Raw genomic sequence first — 26,345 nt, 5'->3', positions numbered from 1 at the left:
TTGAGTGAGACGATGTCGTTCACTGAGCAGTTTCACACAAAACTAGATGATATTTTACAACCTTTTTGACAAATGTGACTTTATTGAGTCGAAAAATTATTTTTTTAACTCACAGACATCATATGTGCGATTAAAAAAAAAAAGTCATACTAACAAACATGCTGAAACGTTGAAAGAGTTGTTGACTTTTGAGTAACTGCCTGTTGCTGGCTGCTGATTCAGTCACATCCTCACCTGTTCTAATCAGTTGTAACAAAGAAAGGACTCACTCAGCATCCACTAATGTACGTGAAGGTGTTAATTAGACAGATGATGACCGTTACATTAATGACAGAAGGTGGTAACATGCGTACAGACACACTGCTCCCCTCTGTTTGACTATCACAGCTGCACACACACACACACACACACACACACACACGCACACACACACAAAATAAAGGACATGTACAACAAACATAATCCTTCTTACACCTGGAGATATGAGATTTTGAAGGTCGCTTTGCTATTTTTGTATCATCTCATGATCGACTGTATATAGGCTTATCCATGGTAACAATGTCCTGTTTATGAACATGCACTTTAAAGACTGTATATTTAATACCTAGCGGTGAATTATCATTGTATGCGCACAGAGGAAAGGCTGACCCTCCTTCCCGGTTTAACGGGGAATCCAAATAGCCTCGTTTCTCAGCTATAAAACATTAGACTGCGCTATTAAAGTCCACACAAGTGGCAAATTGCCTGTCCGCCTCTCGTCACCGATGCCACCGGTTTCGCGGCACCCCAGGCCTCATTGTGTTTCTCAAAGTTAATTGATTTGGAGATCGTTTTCGGTCGACACCGAGCTGAGTAAAGAGGCACAGAAGAGGGCAGGGAGGTAGGGAGCTGGTTAGATGAGATTACGTGATGTTGTTTTTTTTAAGATGATGAAGCCAACTTAATTTGATGGTTTTTCTTCTTTGAATCCCGCCTGTCGTGCACAGCGACGCCTCTGCCTGCCGATCTCCTGTACGTACCGTGATCTTCTGATCGGCTCGAACGACTTTCTCGGAGAACCAGAAAGAAAAAGAATGGGAGGAAAACAACAGAAAAACAAATCTGTTTGATTAAGAAGAAAACATCTTTTGCAGACAGATTGCAAATCATGATCTTGATTTACTGCAGCCTTGAGTAAATGTTCGTCAAATCAGCTTTTTCTTTCCCATTTCAATTGCCGTCTATAAACAACTCATTATATCAAATAAATGAATCTCTGCAGATTTGTATCAGAAAGCGTGGCATATTCGCCTGCTTCCTCTGCAACATCTGTGAAGAGGAATAACATGTCAACTTCACTTTCTTTTTAATTTTAAATGTGTTTTTCTTTCTATGTAAAAGATTTTCCCATCTATTCCATCAGAGGGACAGTTAAATGAAATTAAGCATGCATGGAGGGGACATGAAAGCTAAAAGGTAATCCAATTTCCATTAAATGGGATATTCTTAAGTTCCAACTGCAGACCTTCTGGGGGTAAAGCCATGATTAGAGACCGTGAATGCATTTCATTTTATTCCACTATTACAGAATGGGAGCCCTATTAATAAATGTGGGCTCTTGGAGATTAGTCGTTTTCCCCCTCCGTCGAGTGCCGGAGCCTGCAGAGATGTCAGGTATTAATGAGAATTCGGGATTCAGCGTGTGACAGCTCCCACTCATCAGTATCATGATATTTTATTACACCTCTCGCTAAAATGACTAAACATTATCCGGACTTCACTGAGACGGATGGCGTGAAGATGCTCGAGTTCTTTAGCAAAAGCCAAAAATCGATCCGACGAACACCGTCCGTCTGGTACATAAGCTCAAATCTCACATTACAATCACGACAAAGAATCTTCTGCTGCTTGAGATTCAGCTCTCTGCTCAGCCGGTGAATGTCGGCTTATCATTGTCCCGATCATCACGTGCATCAAAAGGAGACCTTTCGGGATTACACATCAAGAGCGCACTTTATATTTGGAGAGCGTCGAGGAGCAGGACAAATAGAACGAGTTGTGCTAAAGGAGGGGAATTCCTCTAAGAGTTTGCACATACATAGAGGCAGTGATACAGATCAGTCCTGAGCCACTACACTGATATCTCTGTATCTATATCTGGCTCAGAGATTCAGGCTGGAGGCTCGGACCGCTGACAGATATACAGCACCGCCGACCTTTCTTAACACTCCACACAAACTTGAGTTTTGTTTGTAAAAGCATTCACCCAGACCGTGTTGTAGGTCTAAGTGAAGAACATCAGGGCTACACAGAACTGAGCGAATGCAATTTATAACGTTCTCTTTTCGTCCGAGCTGAAAAGCCTTCCCAGAAAAGCTGGGGAAAGCCCGTGTGTTCAGAACAGGGGTCTCTGAGGCGACGCAGCAGTGCAGGGCGGACGCTCAAACCACCAGGGGAGTGTTGGTGTCTGCAAGGGCCAGAGCTAGCTGGTTAGCATGTTTACCTCGGTAGATATCGCTGCATAACAATACACAGCAACACAGCATCCAAATGTATTTCTTTCTCTTCACAATGGGGTCAAAATTTGTTTCATTTGTTTATGTTTTTAACCCAAATGCTTACATACTGCACTTTGAAGATGGCAGAGACATTCCTCTGTTCCCGTTTTTATATCATCCCAGAGACGTTAGCTTCTTTACCACGGAAACATCAACTACCTGCTTTACATCAGTACAACATTTTCACTCTCTATATGTCTATAGTGTCTGTATCAGCATGGTGAAGTCATGTGTTTCATGGGTGTAAAATTGGGGCCATAATTTTGTTTTAAAGGTGCAATTAGTAGAATATTGCCTGAATTCAAAGGTAGCTGCAAAAACATAAAGAGGGCAGCATATCACTAAGGTAACCGACAACCGACGTGCTGCTCTTTGCTCTCTGTCTTCACTGTTGCTGGCTCCTGTTAGCTAATTTGCTCATGGCTCAGTTAGCGCTGGAGCCAGTAGCACTAGAGAATGAAGCGTGTTTTACGATGAGTTAACGTGGCAATAAAGCTCAACTTAGTTCGGTAAGAGAAAAACTTGAATTTAGAAAGTGGTAGAGTCATATTTTTCTGTATAGTAGTTGTAGGAGAGTATTTTATTTCTTGACATTTTATGAGTTCAACACACTCCTCACCTCTCTTTGAACTTTTGGTACATTCTTATCATGTGAAAATCTTATTTTACACAGAGAAAATGTTGAACATCACCCAAAACTGATTTTTCCTAAAAAGCCCACTCAAATTCTATCAGTATTCTATCTGTGAATTCAACAATTTACCATGACTAAACCAAAATTCTCCACCACTATACATTTTTAAGCTTTTAAAAAGATGAATAAATACATCTGGAGTGATAATAAAAGATGTCTCACCTGCAAAAGCCACTCTTCCAACATCTGACTCTACACAGCAGGTGCCCCACTGCAGGAGGGCCACATGAAAACCCATTTTTCCAGCAGGAAAAGGTCAGAAGAAGTTTTGATCAGGTATCCAAGATTTCATTTTTACAACAACAGGTTCCCCCTCAGGTCAACTTGTGGAGAGTCCAGGTGCAAAATGAGAAATGAATACAGCCTGCAGCTTTTATAGCTTTGATTGACGTGACTTACAGTGACAATTACAAAGTTAAATCAAGAATTATTTAGTATTTTGCATGTTTTAATCAACTATTAAAAATATATTCTCAGAGTACAAGATGAAGTAATTAATAGAGCAACAAATTAGACTGAACATTATTTAACTGCTGCTCCTTTTTCAAAATGAGTTTTGTTGAACTGCACTTTAATGAATTAAAAATACATGCATAGAGAGTTTGAGGTTTCTCTGCCTCGGGGTGTCCTGGCAGGTTAATCTATTCATACCTGTGTCTTCTTCTTATTTTCAGGCTTTTTGGTGGAGCAGAGGCATGAAATGCTGTGTGGCTTCGTCTACAGTGGAAAAAGTAATTCCATTTGCAAACCTCTCCACTGAAACCCAAGAGAATTTGCAATATTTCGTCTTCCTATTCAAATATTCAATTGAAAACATGCACTAAAACAGTCGGGTGGAATGTGAGTCGTGTCACGTTGACAGGACAGGAAGCTAAAGGTAGTTTCATGTATCTCATACTGTGAATCAATTCAAAAGATGATTGTACATCAAGTCCATGTATGATGGTCCGATCTCTCCCTGCCCTTTTTCTTCAACCTGGTGTTTTGCATTCCGTCAGTTGAAGACCGCTGAATGCAATATGCTGATGTTTTAGATCAGGGCTGCAATGACATGGACAAGGTTTTGATTTGACCAGATGTTTCAGTCCTTTTCATTTCTTGCGCTAACGGTTGTCCACATTTGCCAGTATGAGACAGGACAGATCGAGGCTAGCTGGTTAGCATGCTAACATCAAAAACATTAAGTACATCTTTCAAATGACGCCAAATCGGTTTCTTTATTCACACTCAGTTGATAATATCAGTTTACTTTTTAATGTTTTAAGCTAAAATTCTGTCCATATCTCACAATACCTCCCTCTGAACATCACACTGCCTGCATGTTTTCATGTAACGTACATTTATCTCCTATATGCTTAAGTTCCTAATTCCTGCTTATTAGCAATCAGCTGGTTCCTACATTGTAATTAGTTGATTTATCAAGTTTCATAAACTGTTCGAAGCCTTTTCAGTCCATTTTTTTTCTGCCAACCCCTCAATCATCAACAGTCTGTGCCTTTTTTTTTTTCATGGTGAGGGTTAATTTCTTTTCATCCTGTCTAGCACGAGTGGGTGTTCCCATGATCAGCGACCAAACAGACGACCCAGGGATTTACAGGAGGAGAGGGACGTGAGAGACAGCGTACCGACCCGGGTAAACTCTGCACAAACACCCGCGGGGGGACGTGTTTAAATGCTAAATCTCACTCGGAGTGGTGGGTAAACAGCATTTACATACAGCTGATAAGTGAATTTGTTTAACACATTCTGCGTCTGCAGCTCCGCTTCAAGTAAATCCAACCTCCCACACGCTGTCGGAAACAAGCTCTCCCTGGCTCGTTGCCATTCTGTGCCCTCTCACTCCGACTCCAAACTCTCTGCAGCCTTTGCACTGAGACAAATAGCATCTGCAAATTACCCGAGAACACTCTGCCCGTGATTGCCTGTTTACACTGTGTGTGCCCACACTCCTGAGGCAGTTGTAATAGATGCGTGGCGTGCTGAACCTCACAGCAATTTGGGCCGAGGAAATATATATTTTTGTGCCGTCCACGAAGAAGTAATAATGCTTCTATTTGTTTTTCAATTATAGATAATGAGGGATGAAAACTGAGACCACTATTTTTCCGAAGACTTCAAAAAAAAAGACTATGAAAGTGAAATGTTTCTCTAAGCTTTTGTTTTTGAGCTTGGTCAGTGTGTGTGTGTGTGTGTGTGTGTGTGTGTGTGTGTGTGTGTGTGTGTGTGTGTGTGTGACAGAGATATGCACTGAAGCTTGAAAGCTATAAAATAATAACTGAGATGGAATATGTTTGTAATAAAATCATCTCAATACACATTCAGAAAAATTCAAGAAGCACGTTTATTGTTCTGTTTCAAAGCAATGAGGAGTACTGACTGTCTATCTGACAGAAAAAAAAAAGAAAAAAAAAAGCAAGTACCGTCCATTAAATGTTCAATGATTTTACCTTCAGGTGCTGTATTTGAATTTCCGCCCTCCACCCCCTCAGATCTACAAGTTCACGTCCCAGCGCTTGTCATCTACCTTGACGTGCTGTTTGATGAAATCATCGGTGTAATGTTGCACCAGTCGCTCTCTACATGGAGAGCATCGTAAACCGGTTATCGGTCTTCCTGTCTCGAGGTGCACGATGGCAGCTCTGAGTCACGCCCTCCTCCCTCCAACCTAATCTTTTTCCAGTCAAAGCGCAGTTTTCCACACTATAATGGTGTTTGAGTGTTACTTTCTGCAAGTTCGTTTTCCAGCTATTATTCAGCATTTCGTGACGGCCCTCTGTCCAAAGCTATTTATAAGAATTCTCTCCCCTCTCTCTCTTTCCCTCACTGAACTGCTTTCTAAAGATGCAATATGTGGGATTTTTTGTTTAAAACATTCAAAAATTAACTTAAAATAACAACAGACTTCAGGATCTCAAATGATTACTCAAGTAAATTGAATAATCCAGGGGAACTATACAGCACACTGTATTTAGCTCAGATGATTATTTCTATTCCTGCACTGACATCAGGTCAGGTGTGATGCTTTGTCTTAGTTATGTCTTTTAAAGTAACATTATTTAGAAATCTTAGCCATTTTGTGTGATTTGGCGCCCCCCCTACAGCTTGTCGTAAAGATGTAATGTAGGTGCTTACAACAATTAAAGCTCATTACATTGAAACAGTGTTGTGTGTTGAAGTAAACTTGTGTAATGCTGTGATTTTACCCTCTCACTGAACCTACAGAAACAAGTGATAGTTAGTTGGAGAGAGAGAGAGACGGGGATGATACCGAGACACCATTCGTCCTGTTACAAGACACAGTTACCATCACCATTATTTTCAAGCTGTTCTTCTAGTAAAAGTTTTTAAAAAAAAAAGTTACATAATGTTGGTTTAAAAGCCTGCCAGCTGAACTCTGAACCAGTTTGAGGCGTCAAAGTTTCTTTGAGAGAGTTGCAGCTGTTTGACCTTCTCCGTGTCACTGAAAGACAGGACCAAAAGGAGTTCTGGAGATGGTTCTCAGCTGCAGGAAACAGGATGCAACAGGTTTCACAGAGGACAGATTAACTGTTGTTTTTCAGCTGCTTACAGTTGTAACAGACAATAGTCTAGTTAGACAATTATGCAGTTGAATTGGCTTTTACAACTGATGGGTGTAAACTGGCGTCCTCAGTGGTAGGAAAAAAAATGTCATTTTGTGACCCAGCTGAAGCAACAAACGGAGAAGAGGAGTGGGCCCAGAGGTCAACCATGTGGCACTCCTCAGGAGGAGGATGTGAGCAGCGGAGGACAAAGAACTGAAAAGATTGACACGATCCTGAGACACCAACCCAATCCCTAAAATGTTTCAGTCTACTGAATCCGAGGTGGTGCTGGCGCATAAACAAAAGACTTGGCGTATCGCTTGTTTTTTTTTTCTACACTCTGCATTACGTGAAGTCACTCTGTGCTCTGACACTGGCCCCTCATAACGACATCCCTTCCCCGTCCTCTGCCCTCCGACATAATAGCCCCCATTACAGAAGCTCATGAAGCTCAATATCTTTTCCATGGCAACAGTAGATGAAAAGGCGGGCCTGTTTGTGATCTGTGATCTGTGCCTGCTACGGTGACAACGCCACTGAAAATGCAGCAGGGTGAGGGAGTGCAGGGGAGCAATGATGCCCCCCATGTTAGAAAAAAAAATTCAAAAACGCCTCTTTGATGCCCCTATGGCGGATAAAACATGATAAAGTGCTCCCTAGGGTGTCCTTCAATGAACATATTGGAGTGCTCTCTCTTCATGATAAATAAATAATGATTTTCAGCAGCTGGTTCCCTTTTTAGTTTTTCCGCCCCCTGCCCCTCAAGCATCCTGAGTCCGCCCCTGGTGCGAGGCTTTGTTTGTGTTCCTGCCTCTTTGGTGTTTTAATCATGTTGTCAATAACCAGCAACATCAATTGTATTTGCATACGAGAGTCATAAATAGTCCTGCTATTGTAATAAGTGAAAGTTTACATTTCTATTGGAATTCCATTCTTACCGCCGATATATTTCAGCCAAAGACGGCTTGTTCATCTCATCTCAGCTCTATATTTCAGATGAAGTATTCCAGCAGTGGCTCAGACTGTCCTGGATATTTAGGTAAACACGCTCTGCCCTCACTTACAGGCGCTGGGTGAGTGGGTGGGCTCCAGCGCTCATTCTAAATTCATGAATTCGGGGAAGCAGCACACACGCATGTACAGAGCCAAACATAGGAAAAAATGATGTTTGCATTCTGCGCATACTATGTGCACACACGGATAATAAAGAAAGAATTTGAGAGCAAACTTACAAAAAACATACACTCATGCACACGCAGGCGAGCAGGAATGTGTTGTAATGTTTGGACTTCTACATGCACACAGATGCAAACTCCCACACACTGTCTGCAGAGACTAAATGATTTCACGTTGACATTTACAGGAATGTTTTATTTATTTTTTTATGTTGCTGCTGCTGCTGATCAATAGCAGGGTTACACTTGGCTGTAGCCCCTCTCTCCTTCTGTCAGCACCGATCGATACCCTGAACATACCGTAAAAACTGTTTTAAAAAATCAGCATCGAAGGCAGTTGTGGATGAATATGCAGGACACGCCACCACTTCATCGTCATTAAAGACTGAAGAAAGACTCGGGGAGTCATGTTGGGTGACATTTTAATCACAGTGTAGCTCACATCGCGCCTGTCGTCCTCCTCTACTGTTTTCATCTCTCTCCTCCCCTCGTCCTCATAGTTTCTAAAGCACCGCTCTGTGCATATTTCTTTGTATTCCAATTTAGTGGGTTTTTTTTTTTTTTAAATTTTATTTTATTTGTGTCTGTTTGATGCCCGACGCAGCAGCAGCAGCAGCAGCAGCATCCTGTGAATTGATTGGTTTCCCTCTGTGGACACCACACACGCCCCAGACAGTGTTGTGCCACCAGTAGAAAAAACCAGCAGTGTCCACGTTAAGGCTGACCTGTTACCCCTCATTCAGTCTGTGTGTGTGTGTGTGTGTGTGTGTGTGTGTGTGTGTGTTCTTGTACTTACCACATACTGAGGACCAGAATGAGTTTTTAACCAACAAAGTGAGGTCATTTTTGGGAAGTGAGGACATTTTGGCCGGTCCTCACTTTGTTTTCACTGAAATCACTTCCTAAGGTTGTAAACATGCTATACTCTGTTTCTCTCAAAAGTCCTCATTTTGGTGCAAGTACCCGTTTTTTCACTCCTGATTTTCACACAGTTTTGCTCTCTGGCTCCCACTACAGGCGATTTTCTGGTACTGCACCCAAATTATTCCACAACTGCTAAGCATGTAGTCCTCTGTTATGTTGTGCTTACAGCTATAACAAATAGTACAAACAAAATTTGTACTTGACATTTGCAATTCTTTTTGGGTTTTTTTTAATGATTAAATGTAGATTAATATATTTATTGAACTTACTAGGGCCTGAGCACTGAAAGTGCATGGACCCTCTTGAAATTGCTCTGATTATCTCTCCTTCCATCTTTCTTTCTTTCTTTCTTTCTTTCTTTCTTTCTTTCTTTCTTTTCACCTCAAAGTAAGTGGCTTTTGGGAGGGACTAAAGATGCTTGACAGCTCATGAAACTTTGCACAAAATTTGATGACTGAAGAAATTTTCATTTAATATGGGTTTCAGACACAGGCATGGCAAAATGGGTGGACACTGCCCCTAAGAGAGTGAGCTTTACATGAAAATAACTTTTTTGCTAACAAATGACACAACTGACTCCTCAACTTCATCAAGAAGAGATGCTGTTGTACCTTCCCAATGACAGTAAATGTATGACAGGCCCAGAGAGTTCTTCAGTACTGTTCACCCCCAGAAATTGAAAACTGGAGACACTCTCCACTGCTTCACCATTGATTAAAATTGGGTTATGATTTTTCCACTTCCTCCTGAAGTCCAATATAATCTCCTTTGTCTTCTTGTTGTGCAAGATTAGATAACCGGTGGAACACCAAATTGTCAGGTTATGCACCTCATCTCTGTGTGCCATCTCATTGTTGTTGGAGATCAAGTCTATGATCTTCAAGTCATTTGGAGACGGAGTCCCTCTGTCCCTCACCCATCACAACCTATTTTAAATATTCTGGTGAATATACTTTCACTTCTCAGTGACGATAACTCTTTAAGCTATCAAAATTTCCATTGCCCACTTCACACGATGATGGATGGACAGCTATGTACAGCTGAAAAAAACAGAGAACTGGTCATTAATACTACCAGCACACACAGCACAGTCCACTACTCCACCCTCAACTTCATCTGCATCAATAGTTACTGCTGAGATTGTGGAGAGCTTGATTTGAGTGTAGTGGACAAGCAGTAATCCTAACCCCTAACTCAAACTGGAGCTTGGCCCTAAAACACTGGGCTACAGACCTGGTTCTGACAAATGTTTGTAGAGCTCCTGGAGAGTTTTCAAGACCAGTCTGATCCATATCCCTAGCCCCTTCAGTTCCCAAGTTATGGGCCTTTATGTTTGAGGTCAGGAGGTCATCATGCAAAGTGAACCATGAAAACTTTTACCTCCAAAACTCCTGAACCACACTAATAAGAAGGACACCCAGGGCACTGTTGCATTCAGCAAAATGAGGGCTATGTTTCTGTGGAATGTGCCAACATAAGAGGTCAAAAGTTGCTCAAAGCTTGAGACTTTGTTGAAGAGCATGGGTAGTGAACTTTGATGTTTCGCAATCAAAAGAAAGAAGCTGTTATAACTCAGCTGTACATGGTGGAATCTGTCCCAAATCTTACATGTATGATGAGACTCCCTCCCTGAAGACATCTCCATGCCAATATTCAGTTATTGTGTATTTACCTCTCCTTGTTTCAGATCCCTTTCACTGCTTGTGTGGTTTTGTAAAAATGAATTCTTATACAGTTCACCAACATGGTATATTAGTTTGTTCATAAGTAACATGTTACCTAAGCAGTAAATACTTAATTAACAATATCAATATTATAGTGTTGTTTTTGTGTTGCATTCCATCTTCCTGTTTTTTCAAATAAGATGCACAAAATTCACTTAGTTGAGGTATTACACAACGTCATCAGACAAAGCACAAGTTTGACAGCGGGTTTATTTTCCAACTGCCAGAATACCAGGATGTACATTAACTGTTAGCTAGTGTGCAACAGCAGAGTTTGTGCTTGTGTTCACAGCAAGTTAGCTAATTGAAATTAACCAGAAGATTTGGTTTTGTTGTTCCCCAGTGTCTTTTCTCCCACTCCACTCCAGCGGACCCAACAGAGAGAAGAGACACACAGTTGGGGAGCTGTGGAGGACAAAGCTTTGGAGAGGAGTCTCCCCCTCCTGAAGCTTCTCTCTGCAGCTCCCCAACTGTCAGCTCTGTCTGTGCCAGCGTCTGTCTCTCTGCTCCACTCAGCAAAGTAATAGGCTGTACTACTCTGTGATACAATTAACCACACAGCAAGATTTTTTATTTGTTCAATATTTACAGGAAAAATTTTCCAAAAAGCACTGACACCACTAAAACGCTGATGAGTACTCCTTGTTAGCGTTGGCTTGGTGAAACTGCGACGCTCCTAATTATTCAGAACCTTAATATTCAGCCTTAATATAATTTCAGTGAGTGAGTTATAAAAGAATTTGCGTTCTAGAGACCAAAAACATTTTTTGTACTAGGCTGTAAATATATTTATTTCTACTGTGAAGTTGGGCATTTTAACATGGGGCTCTATGGAAATTGAGTCGCTATTGGATGCTGCTTGATTAGAACAAGATTTTTCCTGTTTTGCTCAGCTTTGGTGAAATGAAAAAAGCCCAATATTATTGATTACTGTTATTTAAAAAATAAAATAAAATAAAATAAAGTTAAAAAATTCATTCTTCTGGGAAAAATATTTGGGTCTATTTTGTACAGGGCAACTTTATCTGGTTTTGGGAAAATGTGATTACATTTTATGATATGTATTCAAAATCAGAGAAAAATCTAAATCCTTCTCAAGCTTTCAGGCAACTCTCTTTTACTGAGCAAGAGAAAAGGGCATGCTCTGCTCATGCTTCTCCTACCCCTCCCCCCACTTCTGGAATGTGCCTATTAAGATTCAGCCAATCAGAGCTCTCCATGAGCCCAAGTATCAAGGTGAAACTTCGGTCAGCAGCAAGACTATGCTGTCCAGCTGCACGTCATGGAGAGGTCCAAACGGAGGAGAAAATCTTCAAAAAAAAAGGATTCATCGCCAAAAAAGCAAACTAAATTTTGCAGTAATCGAGGTAAGCCTTTTTTTTTCTTCTGTCTGGCTGTTTGCAAGTGGTGTGTTGGAGATGAAAATGTGATTGTGGTTAATGAGTATAACTGCGTGGTTCAGCGGTGAGTGAAGGGAGCATGCTAGCTAGACTGTACATTAGCATAGCTGATGTGAAGCTAAGCACAAGGCTAACAGGAACTGTGAGGAAGCTGCAACATTACGCAGTGTTAGCACAACCAGACACAGGTCAGTTCGACACAGGTCAGTCTTCATAAAATCTGAAAACTGCATTGTGTTAAAACTGATGTGCACATGAAGGCAACATGAAGCTCAGGGGCATATGTGAGCTGTGAAACTGGGACACAGACAGCATAGGAGAGATTCAAATAGGAGCTTATAAACGACACCAAAACACAGTTTTTATTATCTACACTTTGGCGTTATTCAACAGATTTTCTTGCATATAGTGCTTGGCTGGTTTTAATTTCGGACCGTGCAGGCTTTGTCCCCTGACTAGTTCTTCTGTCTGGGCTTTAGGTGGACCAACAATTAAATAATATTGTCAGATAGTGTTATGTCATATGTTACATTCCACTAATAAAATGCTTATCTTGTTATGAATGGTAGGGGAAACAGTGCTTTTTAATGAATCAGACTTCGTCTTTACACTACATTATTTTTAAGTCTTATCAAAGGCTGTTTTGCTTGAAAAAGTAATAGTACTGGCGTATTTACTGAAATCGATTTGCTCTGTGTTAATTTTTTCAAACATAAAATTTGTGTGCACCTCCTGGAGGAGCTAAATATGTTCTGTCCCAGGCTGCAGTCTCAGCAGGGACTTACTCAATCATCACACAATGGCTGGAAATTTGCTGTTGTATTTTATATAATTTGTTCACATGTTGCTGGTCCCATGCTGTGCGCACGGAAGGTGTGTGTGCAAGTTACTGTGGTTACTGCATCCTGTCACTCTGACACCTTCTCCTGATTCAGTAACATGTTTTTAGGTTGGTCTGCCTCTACCATATTCATGAACCTCAACACTCAAATCTAATGATATAATTTTAGGTTTTGATTGAAACCTTAGTCTCCTTCATGGTGAAATGTTTTGATGTGTTAAGCAGGCTGTTCAGTTAGTTCATACATCTACATCTTAACATCAGAGCACAGTTTGTATCACAGTAGTCTTTGACCTGAGATACTGTCGGTTAAATGATCTGCTGTTGACACTGTGATTATTGGTTTGTGTGTGACATTTAAAGGGAAGACTGAGCACTTTGGACCCTGTGGTCTTTGGTATGTTAGTATTGACAATAACAATTTTATTTCTAACTTAGCATTTCAAGTAATTTAGCACTTTTTGATAAATATAAATATTGTAATTAACACAATGATGTGTGCTCTATTGTGAGACATATTTGTTTTGTTATTTATGGGAATTGCCACAGTAACATTGACATTTAATTTTACATCTGTAAGATTCAGTTTCTTGTTTTCCTTGAAACATTTTCATAGGTAAGGGACATGAAGCCACCTCAGCCAAGGGTTCAAGAGGAGTCAAAGTGAGCCAGACATCATTTTCAGACAGACAACTAGAGGCAAATAATGGTAAGTAATACATATATTATATAATTTAAAAAAAAACTATTCAAATGTACAGTAGTTCAGCTTGTGCATTCTCTCTCTTAGCAACTTTCAGGCTAATTCAGCAGTTTTTAATCGTTTAACTCTGATGTTACTCTGTTCAGCTTAGCAGTTTGCCAAGTGACTTGATAGCTTGTAGAGGATTATAAGGTTTATTACTTGTTACTTGTAATCAGATCACAGACTGGGCAAACAATGACATGCAGCTGCATTACAGGCAAAGGAAGAATCACATTTAGGTTATTCTCAACATATACAGTACCTTCAGTAATGCAGACTACTGTGATACAGAAGTGTCATTTTCGTGGCATTCTATAGCCTAGGTCTCCACTGCTATACTTCATGTTAAGTGGGCAAGAAAAAGTAGTCATTCGAAATCATAAGTGCAAGTGGACTAATAGCAGATGTCTCTATACTCATATTTGCTGTTTTACTTATTGCCTTAGAGTCACTAAATATATTGCTGAAATGTTTGATGCTTATGATGGTGTTGTAACCAGCTCACAATGGATCAAATCATGTGCTCAAACTGATTGTAGATGTCTCTGAGTCTGTACTAACATCTGCTGTCTTACACATGGAGATCTGCCAGGTCCGACCCCTACAGTTTCTCCTGTTAAGTGCCAGCAAGAAGCTGTAACTACACGAAGACATGATGATGATGATGATGAAGAGGGTAAGTGATGGCATTGTGAACACTAGACAGAAAAAGCACATTACACCAGTTGTCAGGTCTTTACTCTGAAATTCAGTCAGATGTGCAATCAAATTCAATGTTTAAGTTATTGCCTAAGAAGTCACTAAACGGTCTTGGCCCTAAATATATTGCTGACATGTTTGATGCTTACGACGTTATTGTAACCAGCTCACAATGGATCAAATTATGTGCTCAAACTTATTGTAGATGTCTCTGTACCAACATATGCTATCTTACAGATGGAGATCTGCCAGGTCTGACCCCTACAAGTTCCCCTGTTGAGCACCGACAGGAAGCTGTAACTACACAAAGACGTGATGATGATGGTGATGAGGGTGATGATGAGGAGGGTAAGTCTTGGCATTGTGAACACTAGATAGGAGGAGCACATTACACCAGTTTTCAGGTCTTTACTCTGACATCCAGTCAGATTTGCTATCAAATTCAATGTTTAAGTTATTGCCAAGCAGTCATTAGATGGTCTGGGCCCTAAATATATTGCTGACATGTTTGATGTTCACGATGGTGTTGTAACCAGCTCACAATGGATCAAATCATGTGTTCAAACTGATTGTAGATGTCTCTGAACTAAGATCTGCTGTCTTACAGATGGAGATCTGCCAGGTCCGACCCCTACAAGTTCTCCTGTTAAGTGCCAACAAGAAGCTGTAACTACACAAAGACATGATGATGATGGTGATGAGGGTGATGATGAGGAGGGTAAGTCTTGGCATTGTGAACACTAGACAGAAAAAGCACATTACACCAGTTTTCAGGTCTTTACTCTGACATCCAGTCAGATTTGCTATCAAATTCAATGTTTAAGTTATTGCCAAGCAGTCATTAGATGGTCTGGGCCCTAAATATATTGCTGACATGTTTGATGTTCACGATGGTGTTGTAACCAGCTCACAATGGATCAAATCATGTGTTCAAACTGATTGTAGATGTCTCTGAACTAAGATCTGCTGTCTTACAGATGGAGATCTGCCAGGTCCGACCCCTACAAGTTCTCCTGTTAAGGGCCAACAAGAAGCTGTAACTACACAAAGACATGATGATGATGGTGATGAGGGTGATGATGATGAAGGTAAGTCTTGGCATTGTGAACACTAGACAGAAAAAGCACATTACACCAGTTGTCAGGTCTTTACTCTGAAATTCAGTCAGATTTGCAATCAAATTTGATGTTTAAGTAATTGCCTAGTAGTCACTAAATGGTCTTGGCCCTAAATATATTGCTGACATGTTGATGCTTACGATTTTGTTGTAACCAGCTCACAATGGATCAAATTATGTGCTCAAACGTATTGTGTATGTCTCTGTACTAATATCTGCTGTCTTACAGATGGAGATCTGCCAGGTCCGACCCCTACAAGTTCTCCTGTTGAGCACCGACAGGAAGCTGTAACTACACAAAGACATGATGATGATGATGATGATGAGAGTGATGATGATGAGGGTAAGTCCTGCTGGTGTTAACACTAGTAATTCTCTAAAAGCAAGAATTTTCTTTTGAGCCTCAGAACAACCTCAACATTTGAAGAGATGAAGATATGGTAATGGTAACATCAACCATGATAAGAGATTAGTTAAAGATTGAATATCACAATTATTACATGAAAGTTAGACATTTTAGGTATAATCGAAAATTATGATAAAAGTGAGAGGAGATCAGCCTTTTGTATTCATGAAATAAATATCAATTGGCTTAATATATTTTACTGGTTGCCTTTCCATGTATCCACTCTGGTTTTAAAACAAAGCTTCTAACAAACAGAGGAGATATTCCCACTCTTGATAGCTGCTTAATTACTTATGTTCTTCACTATATGAATCAACTACCTCCTATGAGCTTTGTTGAAATCTTTGCTGAAATTCCGTAGCCCTTTCATTTTGACATAATTACACTTATAAATAATGCATATGTCTCAATAACTCATGTACAGTAAGAATTCTGTTCTTGATCCATTCATGGAGACGAGGAGGTAGGGATCAAACAGTGACTATTTCGCCAACTTATTTAGAGAAGATACATGTTGGATTGATCACAGAGGCTTTTTATTACCTGAACTCCACTATTAGCTTTGATTTCTTTAAAATAGGCCTGCTGTTTTATTTTGCTTTACTTAGCACTTATATATGTTGTGTAACTATGTTTTAATGAAGACTGATTTTAAAATGGTAAACCTATCCAACAGTTAACTCTGTGTTCTGATTTCTAGATGCTTCAAAAGTGCACAGAAAGAGACCCTGTTCTGCTGAGGAGAGAACTGCTGTCAAGCGGCATAGTTTGTAGCTCTCAGGAAAGTACCAGCAAAAGATGACTGCCTGATCTGTATCGGTAAAGAGTCTCCTACACTTAACACCAGAATATGTGTAGACATTAAATACTTTGTCTATAATGAGATAGTTAAAATGAAGTAAAAGGTGGTATCATAAACTAATCTAATGTTAAGGGATATGCTGCAGATCTGTTCACTAAGAACCACATTGCCAATGTTGAAATGTTGTACCGAGTTGGCAGTTTTTTGTTTCTATTGTTTCTATGAGAACAACTGACAAACATGATTTCTGAAAGTTTTTCTTTGCAATGTTTTGCAATAAAATGCACAATTATGTGGGGCCTTGCTGATTTGTCAGCTTTTCTTTTCATGAATGTTCAGCAATCAAAAATACACCCAATTTAAAAATGTTCTTATTGACAGTAAATTTATAACAAATGAAACTGCCTATTGAGGATTACATGTTTTAAAATTAAACATTTCATAATTTCATAAGGTAAGAACAGAGTATTATACCATGGAATTATGCCAAACCTGTCTTCAGTAGGCCTAGAATAAGCATATCAGTTAATAATCCCAGTGAAATACTCTAAAACAATAATCTCACAAACTAAGTTTCTGGTCCCCACTTAGTTGGTTAAAATCTTTTATCTGAAACTTTGTGTTTCACAAAATCTAAGGTGGTGTATAGGTTAAGGGTGCCCTCTACTGTCAAGAAATGCTATTTTTATGTTGGTCTGTAGAGTGGAAGTGCCGGTCCTCGCTTTGTGAGTCTTTTTCATCGGACCTCACTATGCAGCAAGTACAAGAATGTGTGTGTGTGTGTGTGTGTGTGTGTGTGTGTGGCAAAGGGAATAGAAGTACATGCTGTGCTTTTTAATGGATGGATCAGGCCAAAAAAACACACCCCACCGAGTAACTGAAATATACCGAGGTGTCCACCGTATTTTTTTCGGGCAGCGGTGAAATAATAAATATGGCGCCCCGAGGTTTTTTCACAGAATGTCATGTTGTTTCACAACTTTCTCCCCACTGGATTGACTGGATTAAAGAGATATTTCACTTTGGCAAATTATGTCGAGTCGCATTGTGACTGTGGGCAGCAGAGCCGATAAATGAGCTGGCTGGATGAGTGACCGTGTGGTGTGTGTGCTTAACTTCAAAAACTGACACTCTCCTTATTGTAAACCACTGTTAACTCATAACTCTGGGCTCCTCTCTTGCTTTTCTGCTCTTCCAATAAATCTTTTGAGTGTTGAGAAGTCTGATCCCAGTTTTTGTATATATTTTTTATATTGTAGGTTTTCTGAAACATCTACTCCAAGACTTTGCACCATTTTTTCCATTGGAAGCCGTCAACATTTGTTTTAAAAGAGAGTCTGGTGGAAAGGCATTGCTTTTCTCTCTCTTCTGATTAATTAGTTTGTTCTCATCTCTTTGACTTCATCTTGTGGTGAGCTTTCTTAAAGCTGACTGAGCGTCTGCACCATTATTTATTATTCATACCTTTAGTTTGTTTCCTTTGTCGGGATAGAGGGAGGGAAAGATATATTGTTGCCTTTAAAGGCCCAGTGTGTAGGATTTAAGTGGATTTAGGGGCAGAAATAGAATATAATATTCATAATTATGTTTTCATTAGTGTGTATTAACCTGACTCAAAGAATTGATGAGTTTTCATTACTGTAGAATGGGCTTTTTATATCTCCAGAGGGAGCTGTCTCTCTTCCATACAGTCTGATTTGTTTCTACAGAAGCCCGGAAGGGACAAACAAAAACAGTGGCTCTAAAGGCGGCTTTTGCATTTTGAGCGTCTCTGTCTTTTGAGATGTTGGTCAGTTGATCAGCTTATTCATGACAAACATCCATTGTGCCGGGATGAACTGTGATGACTCGTGGTCGAGCGTCCCAGCAGGTCAAAGTCTTCACTTATCAGGTGTTCAGATATTCATGGTTCCCAGATGATGCATCCTGACGACTTTCATGATCTGACTGACCTGACTTTTCCTTTCTTCAGTGCAAAAATGAGTTTCAGGCCTGCCAATCAAGTTGTCAGGCACATTCATGTTCCCCTCAGGATGAATTGTAATAACTTGGTGACACCATCAGGTCAAAATAACAATTTGCCCAACACCCTTGGTTTGGTTTATGACCATACATACATCCATTCATCTGTAGCTCGTTGTTATGTGCTGAAGCTGATCCCAGCTGACACTGGGCAAACATCAGCGTACGTCAGGTGATAACAAGGCTGAAAAACAACCACTCACACTCACATTCACAGCTACACTAACCAATTTACCCAGTCTCCTGCCAGAGTAGCCGGAGGGAACCTTTCAGAAGGACCATCCTGGTTCCGCTGGTTGGTGCCAGTTCTGGCCAGCAGCGTGGTGGAAAGAACAACACCTGCGACAAGAATGCAGAGAGTTGTGTTTTGTTTCAGAGTCGAGCTCTAAAACTTTTCTATGCCTTTGAGTCTACAACTCAAATCTGTAAACAGCTATCATAGTTACATTTCTGCTGCCCCATGAAACAGCAAAGCACCTTCAGCAGGGATCATCGGACGAGTGATGGCAGCAACCGAGAGCCTTCAGGCTTGGAACAGCATTACTGTTACTGTGCTGCTATGTACTCAATCTGGCCTCTCCCTGAACAACTACTCAGCTCCTCGGGCCAGTCATTTTCTGAGCCTGGGTTGTGTCGATATTGACCTCCCACAGGTACACGACTCTCCTTTCATCATTCCCTCTTTCTACCCCGCAGGAGTAAAAAATAGGCACGCTTCCCTCAGCGCCTAGATTCATAACCTCGGTGCTGTCAGTCAGAGCTTGTGGTGTGTGAGTTTGTTTTGTGCACCTGTGTGTGTGTGTGTGTGTGTGTGTGTGTGTGTGTGTGTGTGTGTGTGTGTGTGTGCGACTGTCTCCCTAAGATGTGTGCAAACAGGAGAGATTACCATAAAAGTAAGTTGTAACTTCTTTCAAGGTTGCAAAAGTAAATCATCAAAGCACACATATGCAAATGTTTCATGCATTCTACATGACGGCTCGACTTTCAACAAGTTTCACATGTAGCATTAAGTGTACATTAAGCGTGATGCATTTTTATTTTTACGTGGCCTTTGTGCTTTCGTAAGCACATTCTGGAAACATGCAGCTCATTATGCCTCCATGGATGTTTAATTCATAAAGGGGAGATTGAATTATCCAATTCTCTTTCCAAGAAACTAGAAGCTGTTCTTGACGGCGAGCTGCAGCAAGTCTGTCGTTAAGACTAATAAACTGGGGAATACAAAATGTCATACGCATGCATTACAGAAAAATATGCTACATTCCTGCTCTGTGCACACACGTTTCCAAAGTCCGCAGCCTTGTGTTTTAAAGGTTAGAACCAGACACTTTATCAGGGGAGGTCAGATCTTGTCAGTTTTATGACAACACTTGAAGGAGTTGTTATGTGGCTGTTCCAGCAAAACAGCTAATATATGTGAGACTGTGTCAGTGCTTTACAGCGACCAGGACCATGATGAGAGAACAACAAGAAGTGAGTATACGCTTTGTGCCTTTCAGTGTTTACTTGCTAGTGTTGCTTTGGGCAACCAGAAAATCAGAAAAGATGCCAAAATGCAGCCACGGAGCTCCATTGTGGGACGTGGAACGCCCATGTCTGAGCAACTCAACTGGTTTAACATCGGCAACAAAAGGAAGTGAACAATGCTTGATATGGAGAGGGCAGAAAAAAGTCACATTACACCAGAAAAAAGTCAAATGTAAATGAAGCGGCAGATCGGCGAGAGAGTCGGGGATCAATTGGCAAAAACGGCGCCAGAGATGATTGTGGATTTGACTGGACCCCTCAGTTTACCCCATAGCGGTACAAAGTGGTACAAAGAGACGTGGCGGGCCGGGGCTACCTGGTTAGCATGCTAACTTCAGCTGACATCCCTGGAACACACATGGACGTCTCAGACATAATGTCAAAACTGTCGTTTCTTCACACTCTGTTGATAATGTTTGTTAATTTATTGAATGTTTAAAACTAGAATTCTGGAAATATCTTTCAGAATTGCCTCTTAATATTTGCTCTGTTTCTAGTCCAGTAAAACATGTGAGACTGTGTCATTGCACTGAGTGGCTTTGTATTTGTGTGGCTAAGACTTTAAGAAAAGCGCTTTTGAAGATTTAAACATTCTGTCCGTTGTTATTGCAAAAAGCTAACACTATCTACACTAACACAATCTCCACTCACGCTATCCGGATACTTTCTATGAAGATCTGTTTCTGTAAACCTGCAAATCTTCCCGGTAAATCTGATAACTCGAGGAGCCAACACAGCACATTTCCACCCTGTGGATATGTAGTACGGCGCAACGTAGATCTGATCTGCAAACAGTAAACTGCTGATGAAAATATTGCCCGACAAAGATGCTGTATATTCACTTCTTGTTCTCTCGCTGCAATAGTTTGTTGTATCACTCCCAGTACTCTCCTGTTCCTCTATTGCACTCAGGCTTTTATTACAGTTTTAATTACATCATTTTGAATTAATCAAACAAATCATAATCAGCATCTAATCAGTATTTATTATGTTATCAGCTATTTCATATATCTCAATTAGGGATACACATCTTAGCATTGTTTTTCCCGCCACTGCCCCCGACTGCCACTTCCATGAGTTCTGGAAGGTACAAACTCAAATATCTCGGTGTAACATATGTCTGAGTGATCTATTAGAGTTAATTCCTGTCATATATAATCACCCACACACGGCATAATATCTCATTTATGATCCCACTCCCGCTGTCCACGAAAAAAATAAATACAAAAGGATAATTAATGCCCGAAGTCTGCGCCCTTTGAAATGAGGCTCACAGGAGCTGTTCTGATAAGAGCCGAGCAGAATGAGCGAGAAAAGACTCTCAGCGTTTCACCGAGGCGATCCGCGGCACTGGAACGATACTTAGATACTAAGAGTCCATGTGCTGCTCTAAAACAAAAGCACCAAAGGGAGCCGGAGAAAAAGTTCCTAATGACACTAAGCCTCATTAAGAAGTGGAATTTCAACGGTGGAGGTCGTAAACCAATATGTCAGATCGCACTTTAATAGGCATGAAAGTTACAAAACTCATCTACAATGATAAAAGGAAATGTGCATGAAAACTTTTTCTCCCTCATTTTCAGCCCCGACAGTAAAGCACAAGAAGCTATTATCATTATAAAACTACAAAACCAGAAAATATTGATTTAGCAAGCGAGACAAACAAATACTGGAGGATGAAGTCAAAATATGGCAAGAGTCCTAAATACGTCTTTTAATTTAACATGCCCAAAATAATACGCCTCTAAAAGCTGCATTTAAATGTGCACAGTAAGGTGAAGGAGAGAGACATGAAGTGTAGCTGGGTGGTTTGTAGAACTAGAGGACCCCCTGCTGTGCATTTGATCTTCTCTAATTTTGGCGAAAAAAAGAAGTTATTTAGTCATAGCTACGCTTTGGGTGCTACAGAGACTGCAGCGCCATTTCAGTACAACCCTCCTCTGCGATGTCAGAAGAATCCCCTCCCCCCAGTTTAAAGGTTTAAAACCAAAGCACAGCTATAATGCTTGAATCCAGCACACACTCATTTGGATTAATTATCTTTTTATAGGCTTGAATCAAAAATAAGATGCCCAAATCAGCTGTCGCGTATGATGTGTTCACGTTAAGTCATTGAATTTGTCTGAAAGATCACAAGACGTATTAAAGGAGTAGTTCAGCATTTTTAAGAAACTGTGTTTTAGCGGAGCAGCTGCTTAGCTTAACTGAGCTTAGCATAACAACAGGAAACAGGGGGTACAGCACCTAAAAAAGCTCATTATAAACATTTTAAAAGGATTTCTTGGTCTGTTGGGCAAGATGGTGTAAACATTCTTATTGAACTCATGGCACAAAAGCTGAAAGCAAAACAATAAATAAGATGTTCGTCTCACTGTTCTACAGAAGATCAATAAATAACTAATGGAAGTGTTTAATGAGTCTTCAGAGTCCAGTGTTTCAAAAAAAAGGCCCTACAGTGTTTCCAATACATTGAGTTATTTGTGGCAGTTCCCCATAATATCTACATTGACCGCCACATATTGATTCTCTATTTTGTTTTTTGCTATTTAAAACAAATAAAACCTTATTTCACTGTTGAGCTGCGTGCAACACATGTATTCAGTCTCTCTCTCTCTCCACCTCTCTGTGCTCCCAATCAAAACACAGTCGTGCACCAGAAACAAAGGAAGGGTTATTGTGTCGTGCAGGAGCACATGTCGGTGCGTGACCTGAAAGCTCTCTGTGCAGTTAGCCTAACAGTGAATATGCAGGACACTTTCCTTCCCTTTATGTCCCTTTATGCTACATCACAGTAAAACAAAATCAGTTTTATAAAGTGGCGAGTGGAGGATAAGCAGCCGGAGGACAGAAGCTGCTCTGTAACTGATATCACTGATGTTCTGTAGATGGGAACCAGTGATGTTCTGTTCGGTTCTAATCGCCCTTCTGTAGAGCCTTCCTGTTCTGGACTCTGCCAGTTTGTGATGTTTCCAGTCAGGATGTTTTCTATTGCTCATCAGTAAGATCAGCCAAGGATTTGCCTCCAGAAATGACCTGTCGATCATCCTTATCAGCCTCATACCTACCCTACCTCCACGACCTACATGAAGTCAGCAACCACTACAAACACAACCTAACTCTATGGGAAATTAATATATATTTATAATATTGCCATTTCTTTTTACCAATACTAAGGCCTGATGACAACCTCTGCAGCTCCTTTGACATTAGAATGCATTTGTTAGCATATCATAGCTTTCTCCAGCTCTTCTTTATGGGAGGTCATGGGTCAAAAGTATCATTTCCTCCATTTTCCTGTGTGCAAGAAGTGATAGCAAGTTAAATTTTATTTTGTTTTAAAAGCATGAGTCGATTGTTATACTGTCACAGAATAACAAATGTTTTCCCAGAGATAATTCTCTTGAGATCTCACGAAAAACAAACTTTATGCCACTATCATGAGATAACAAATGTTGTTTTCCTGAGATAATGTGATTATTTTATCATGAGGAAACAACTTCATAATATTTACATGGACTATTACTTACACGCTCTTCTGTGGGTTGGATTTTGGGAATTGCTTTTTATTATTTTTTGCCACTAATAATCTGTAAACTGACATTTTCATCTTAAATCAATTGCTTCACTTGTTAAGAAGCCATGCAGTACACACACACACACACACACACACACACACACACACACACACACACATATACTGTCATGCCACTGCTGATATAATAAACATGAAACCATGACGAGTAAGAGGAACAGCATTTTGTTTCTTGATTGAATTATCTTATCTCGAAATAATAAATCATGTTTTCTCGAGATCTCAAGGGAATGGTCTTGTTATCTCAGGGAAAAGCACATTTGTTATTCCACGATAATGAAACAAATAGCTCTTGATCATAAAAAAAAAAAAAAAAAAAAATAGACTTTAACTTAATATGTTTGAGCCATGACTCTTTAGGGCTTCCATACTTTTCCCCCATAAGTTCCCCCTTCTGTTCCATAGTTACCTTCTGTCAGGAAATGACAGAAGTGTCTGATTTCATCTGGCCTCTGGGGATGTCTAAGAGAGCTTTGCCTGCTCAATATTAAAAATCCAAATGAAGAAAAACGACGTTCCTCTCTGATATCAGTCAGGGTCGTATTACCTGGATGGAGCCCGGCTCTCTTCAGATTTGGCCTCTCATATATTCCAATTTTTTTTCCCAAACCAATTCCACCTCTTTGCCCCCGTGTTCACCCGCAGACAGATTCCACGCGGTGTCTTCTCACGGTGTCATTGTCCTCTTGTGTGACTCCATTATTACACTGCATTTCCTCTCCTCAGTTTTACTACATCAGCCCCCTTTTCCTGAAGATTAATCCTGCAGCTCTGTTTTCTTCCTCTTAACCAGATTTTCTTCCTCGGCCTCACTGCTCTCACTTCTTCTCTGCATAAGCCCCCTTTTTTTCTTTTTTTTTTTTACCGTGAATGTTGTTGCACCTCCACTCGACGCTAAATTAAATTGTGGCGAAAGCAACAGTGGTGGGGGGTAAAAAAAACAGAAAGTTGGCGATAATAGCTTGGACGTCTTTGTATCCTCTCTCCTCCGCTTCTCTCTCCCCACAATCCCTCATTTTTACTCTTTTCACCTCTCAGCCATCCCCGGCTTTGACCTCCTTTCTCACCCGGATTCTCTCGTCTCTCCCCTCGCTTCACGGCGCCTCTTTTTATATACATACGTCTCCAGAGCTACAGCATGTTAGCGTTGGGAGCTGCTCTGATTCCATCTCCCAAATAAATGACTGCGAGGAGATAAAGAGAGGGGAAAAGGCAGAAAACGATTGTGCGGTTGGAGAGGGGGGCTCTCGTTCGTCGGAGAGATAAGCGGGCGAACATCGAGTGTGTGTGGGTGTGTTTGTGCGAGAGACTGTGTGTGTATAAGGAAAAAGGGAGGAAGGCAAGCAGAGAGGAAGCTCCTGAGGGCGCCGCGACGTGTCGGCTTATCAGCCACCAACACTCTGGCTTTAACTGAAGACCACCCCTCGCTGCTTCTTCTTGATCTGCGCTGATAGGCCGCTCTCGCTTTTGGGGGCTCGCTCTCAAACAGCCAGAGGTAATCATGTGCGGAATCATACAGCCATCGACCTGTGAACTCTCCGATATGAACATGACGCACACGCTGCATTCAGACAGGGGGATGTTTGGTGGCACGGTGTTTCTTCCTTTTAATGGTTGAGGAGAAGCCGTTTCTCTCCTGGAACCCCCTGAAAACGCTCCACGGGTCAGCGGCTGCTTTGTCGAATCCTGAACGATTGTTCGATGATGAATCATTTCGCTTTTTTCCTTCGAGAGAATCAGACTCGGAGCTCGATGTGAATGATGAATCTTTCCTTCACTTCCAACTCCCAAAAGTTTCCTCGCTCGCTTTTGCCGCTAACAGTTTGGTAATTAGGACCAGCAGCTGCCATTTCTGACACAACTAGTCAGCATGTCACAGCCGAATGTATCCCTCGCACTTCCTTTCACCCGTTCACTTTACAGTCTGCTGCCGGCGCTCCCTTTCCCCTTTCTTCCTCTGCTCCTTCCCACCGTGACAAATTGGGCTCGGAAGATGAATGCCTGATGTTTTGTTTTGTGCCTGTTTTGCCTTCTCCGTCGCTCACGTTGCAGCAGTAGGCCGCCTCTTATCGCTACAGTAGAGTGAACACCTAGTTACATCCATGAGGGGATGTGCGCCGTGCCAGGATGAGAACCGGAAAGACAACGGGTTTTTGCGTACGAGAACTCAAAAAAATATGCAAGGTTTGTTACCTGTTACTTGTGTTGGCAATTAGTGAGAGAGGAGGTGACAGCAGGGAATGGTTTTCTTAAACCCCTGTTTGTGAAAACCTGTTCATATTTTCATGCTTCATCCCTGAGTAAACACCACATTAGACAAAATGAATAAATATAGCAACAGAAGGCGTCTGTTCAGTGGAGATTTGGTGCAACCAATCAAGACAAAGGCTGTGATCAAAACCCAATTAACTCTATAGTTCACTAGAAGTCTTTAAGAAAATCAAAGTTTGAATGGTTTAAGATGTCTTTGTTATGACAACTTGACATTAACCTGGACACAACCTGTCATAAGAAACAGTCATAGCAGGCCTAATTCTCAAACTTTTTAGCGTTATGTCAACATTCTTCTTCTAATGA

General features: G+C 40.8%; 1 protein-coding gene across 1 annotated transcript; it reads left to right on the top strand.

Moving 5' to 3' along the window:
- The first annotated feature begins 12,282 nt into the window (after positions 1-12,282).
- LOC119012999 (sarcoplasmic reticulum histidine-rich calcium-binding protein-like) lies at positions 12,283-17,424 on the top strand. Its single transcript, XM_037087286.1, has 8 exons — positions 12,283-12,301; positions 13,475-13,567; positions 14,187-14,279; positions 14,540-14,650; positions 14,910-15,020; positions 15,280-15,390; positions 15,649-15,762; positions 16,526-17,424. The coding sequence occupies exons 1-8, from the start codon at positions 12,283-12,285 to the stop codon at positions 16,597-16,599; spliced, it is 726 nt and encodes a 241-aa protein (XP_036943181.1). The 3' UTR covers positions 16,600-17,424.
- The last annotated feature ends 8,921 nt before the right edge of the window (positions 17,425-26,345 follow it).

Source organism: Acanthopagrus latus, chromosome 22, assembly GCF_904848185.1.
Source record: "Acanthopagrus latus isolate v.2019 chromosome 22, fAcaLat1.1, whole genome shotgun sequence".
In the NCBI taxonomy this organism is placed as follows: Eukaryota; Metazoa; Chordata; class Actinopteri; order Spariformes; family Sparidae; genus Acanthopagrus; species Acanthopagrus latus.
The sequence above is the reverse complement of the archived record's forward strand: the minus strand, read 5'-3'. Positions and strand labels throughout refer to the sequence as shown.

Bases quoted from the DNA above. Each gene is read 5' to 3' on its own strand.
- LOC119012999 (XM_037087286.1), top strand. The intron at 13,568-14,186 runs GTAAGTAATACA...TTACACATGGAG, and splicing joins ACAACTAGAGGCAAATAATG to ATCTGCCAGGTCCGACCCCT. The intron at 14,651-14,909 runs GTAAGTCTTGGC...GCTGTCTTACAG, and splicing joins TGAGGGTGATGATGAGGAGG to ATGGAGATCTGCCAGGTCCG.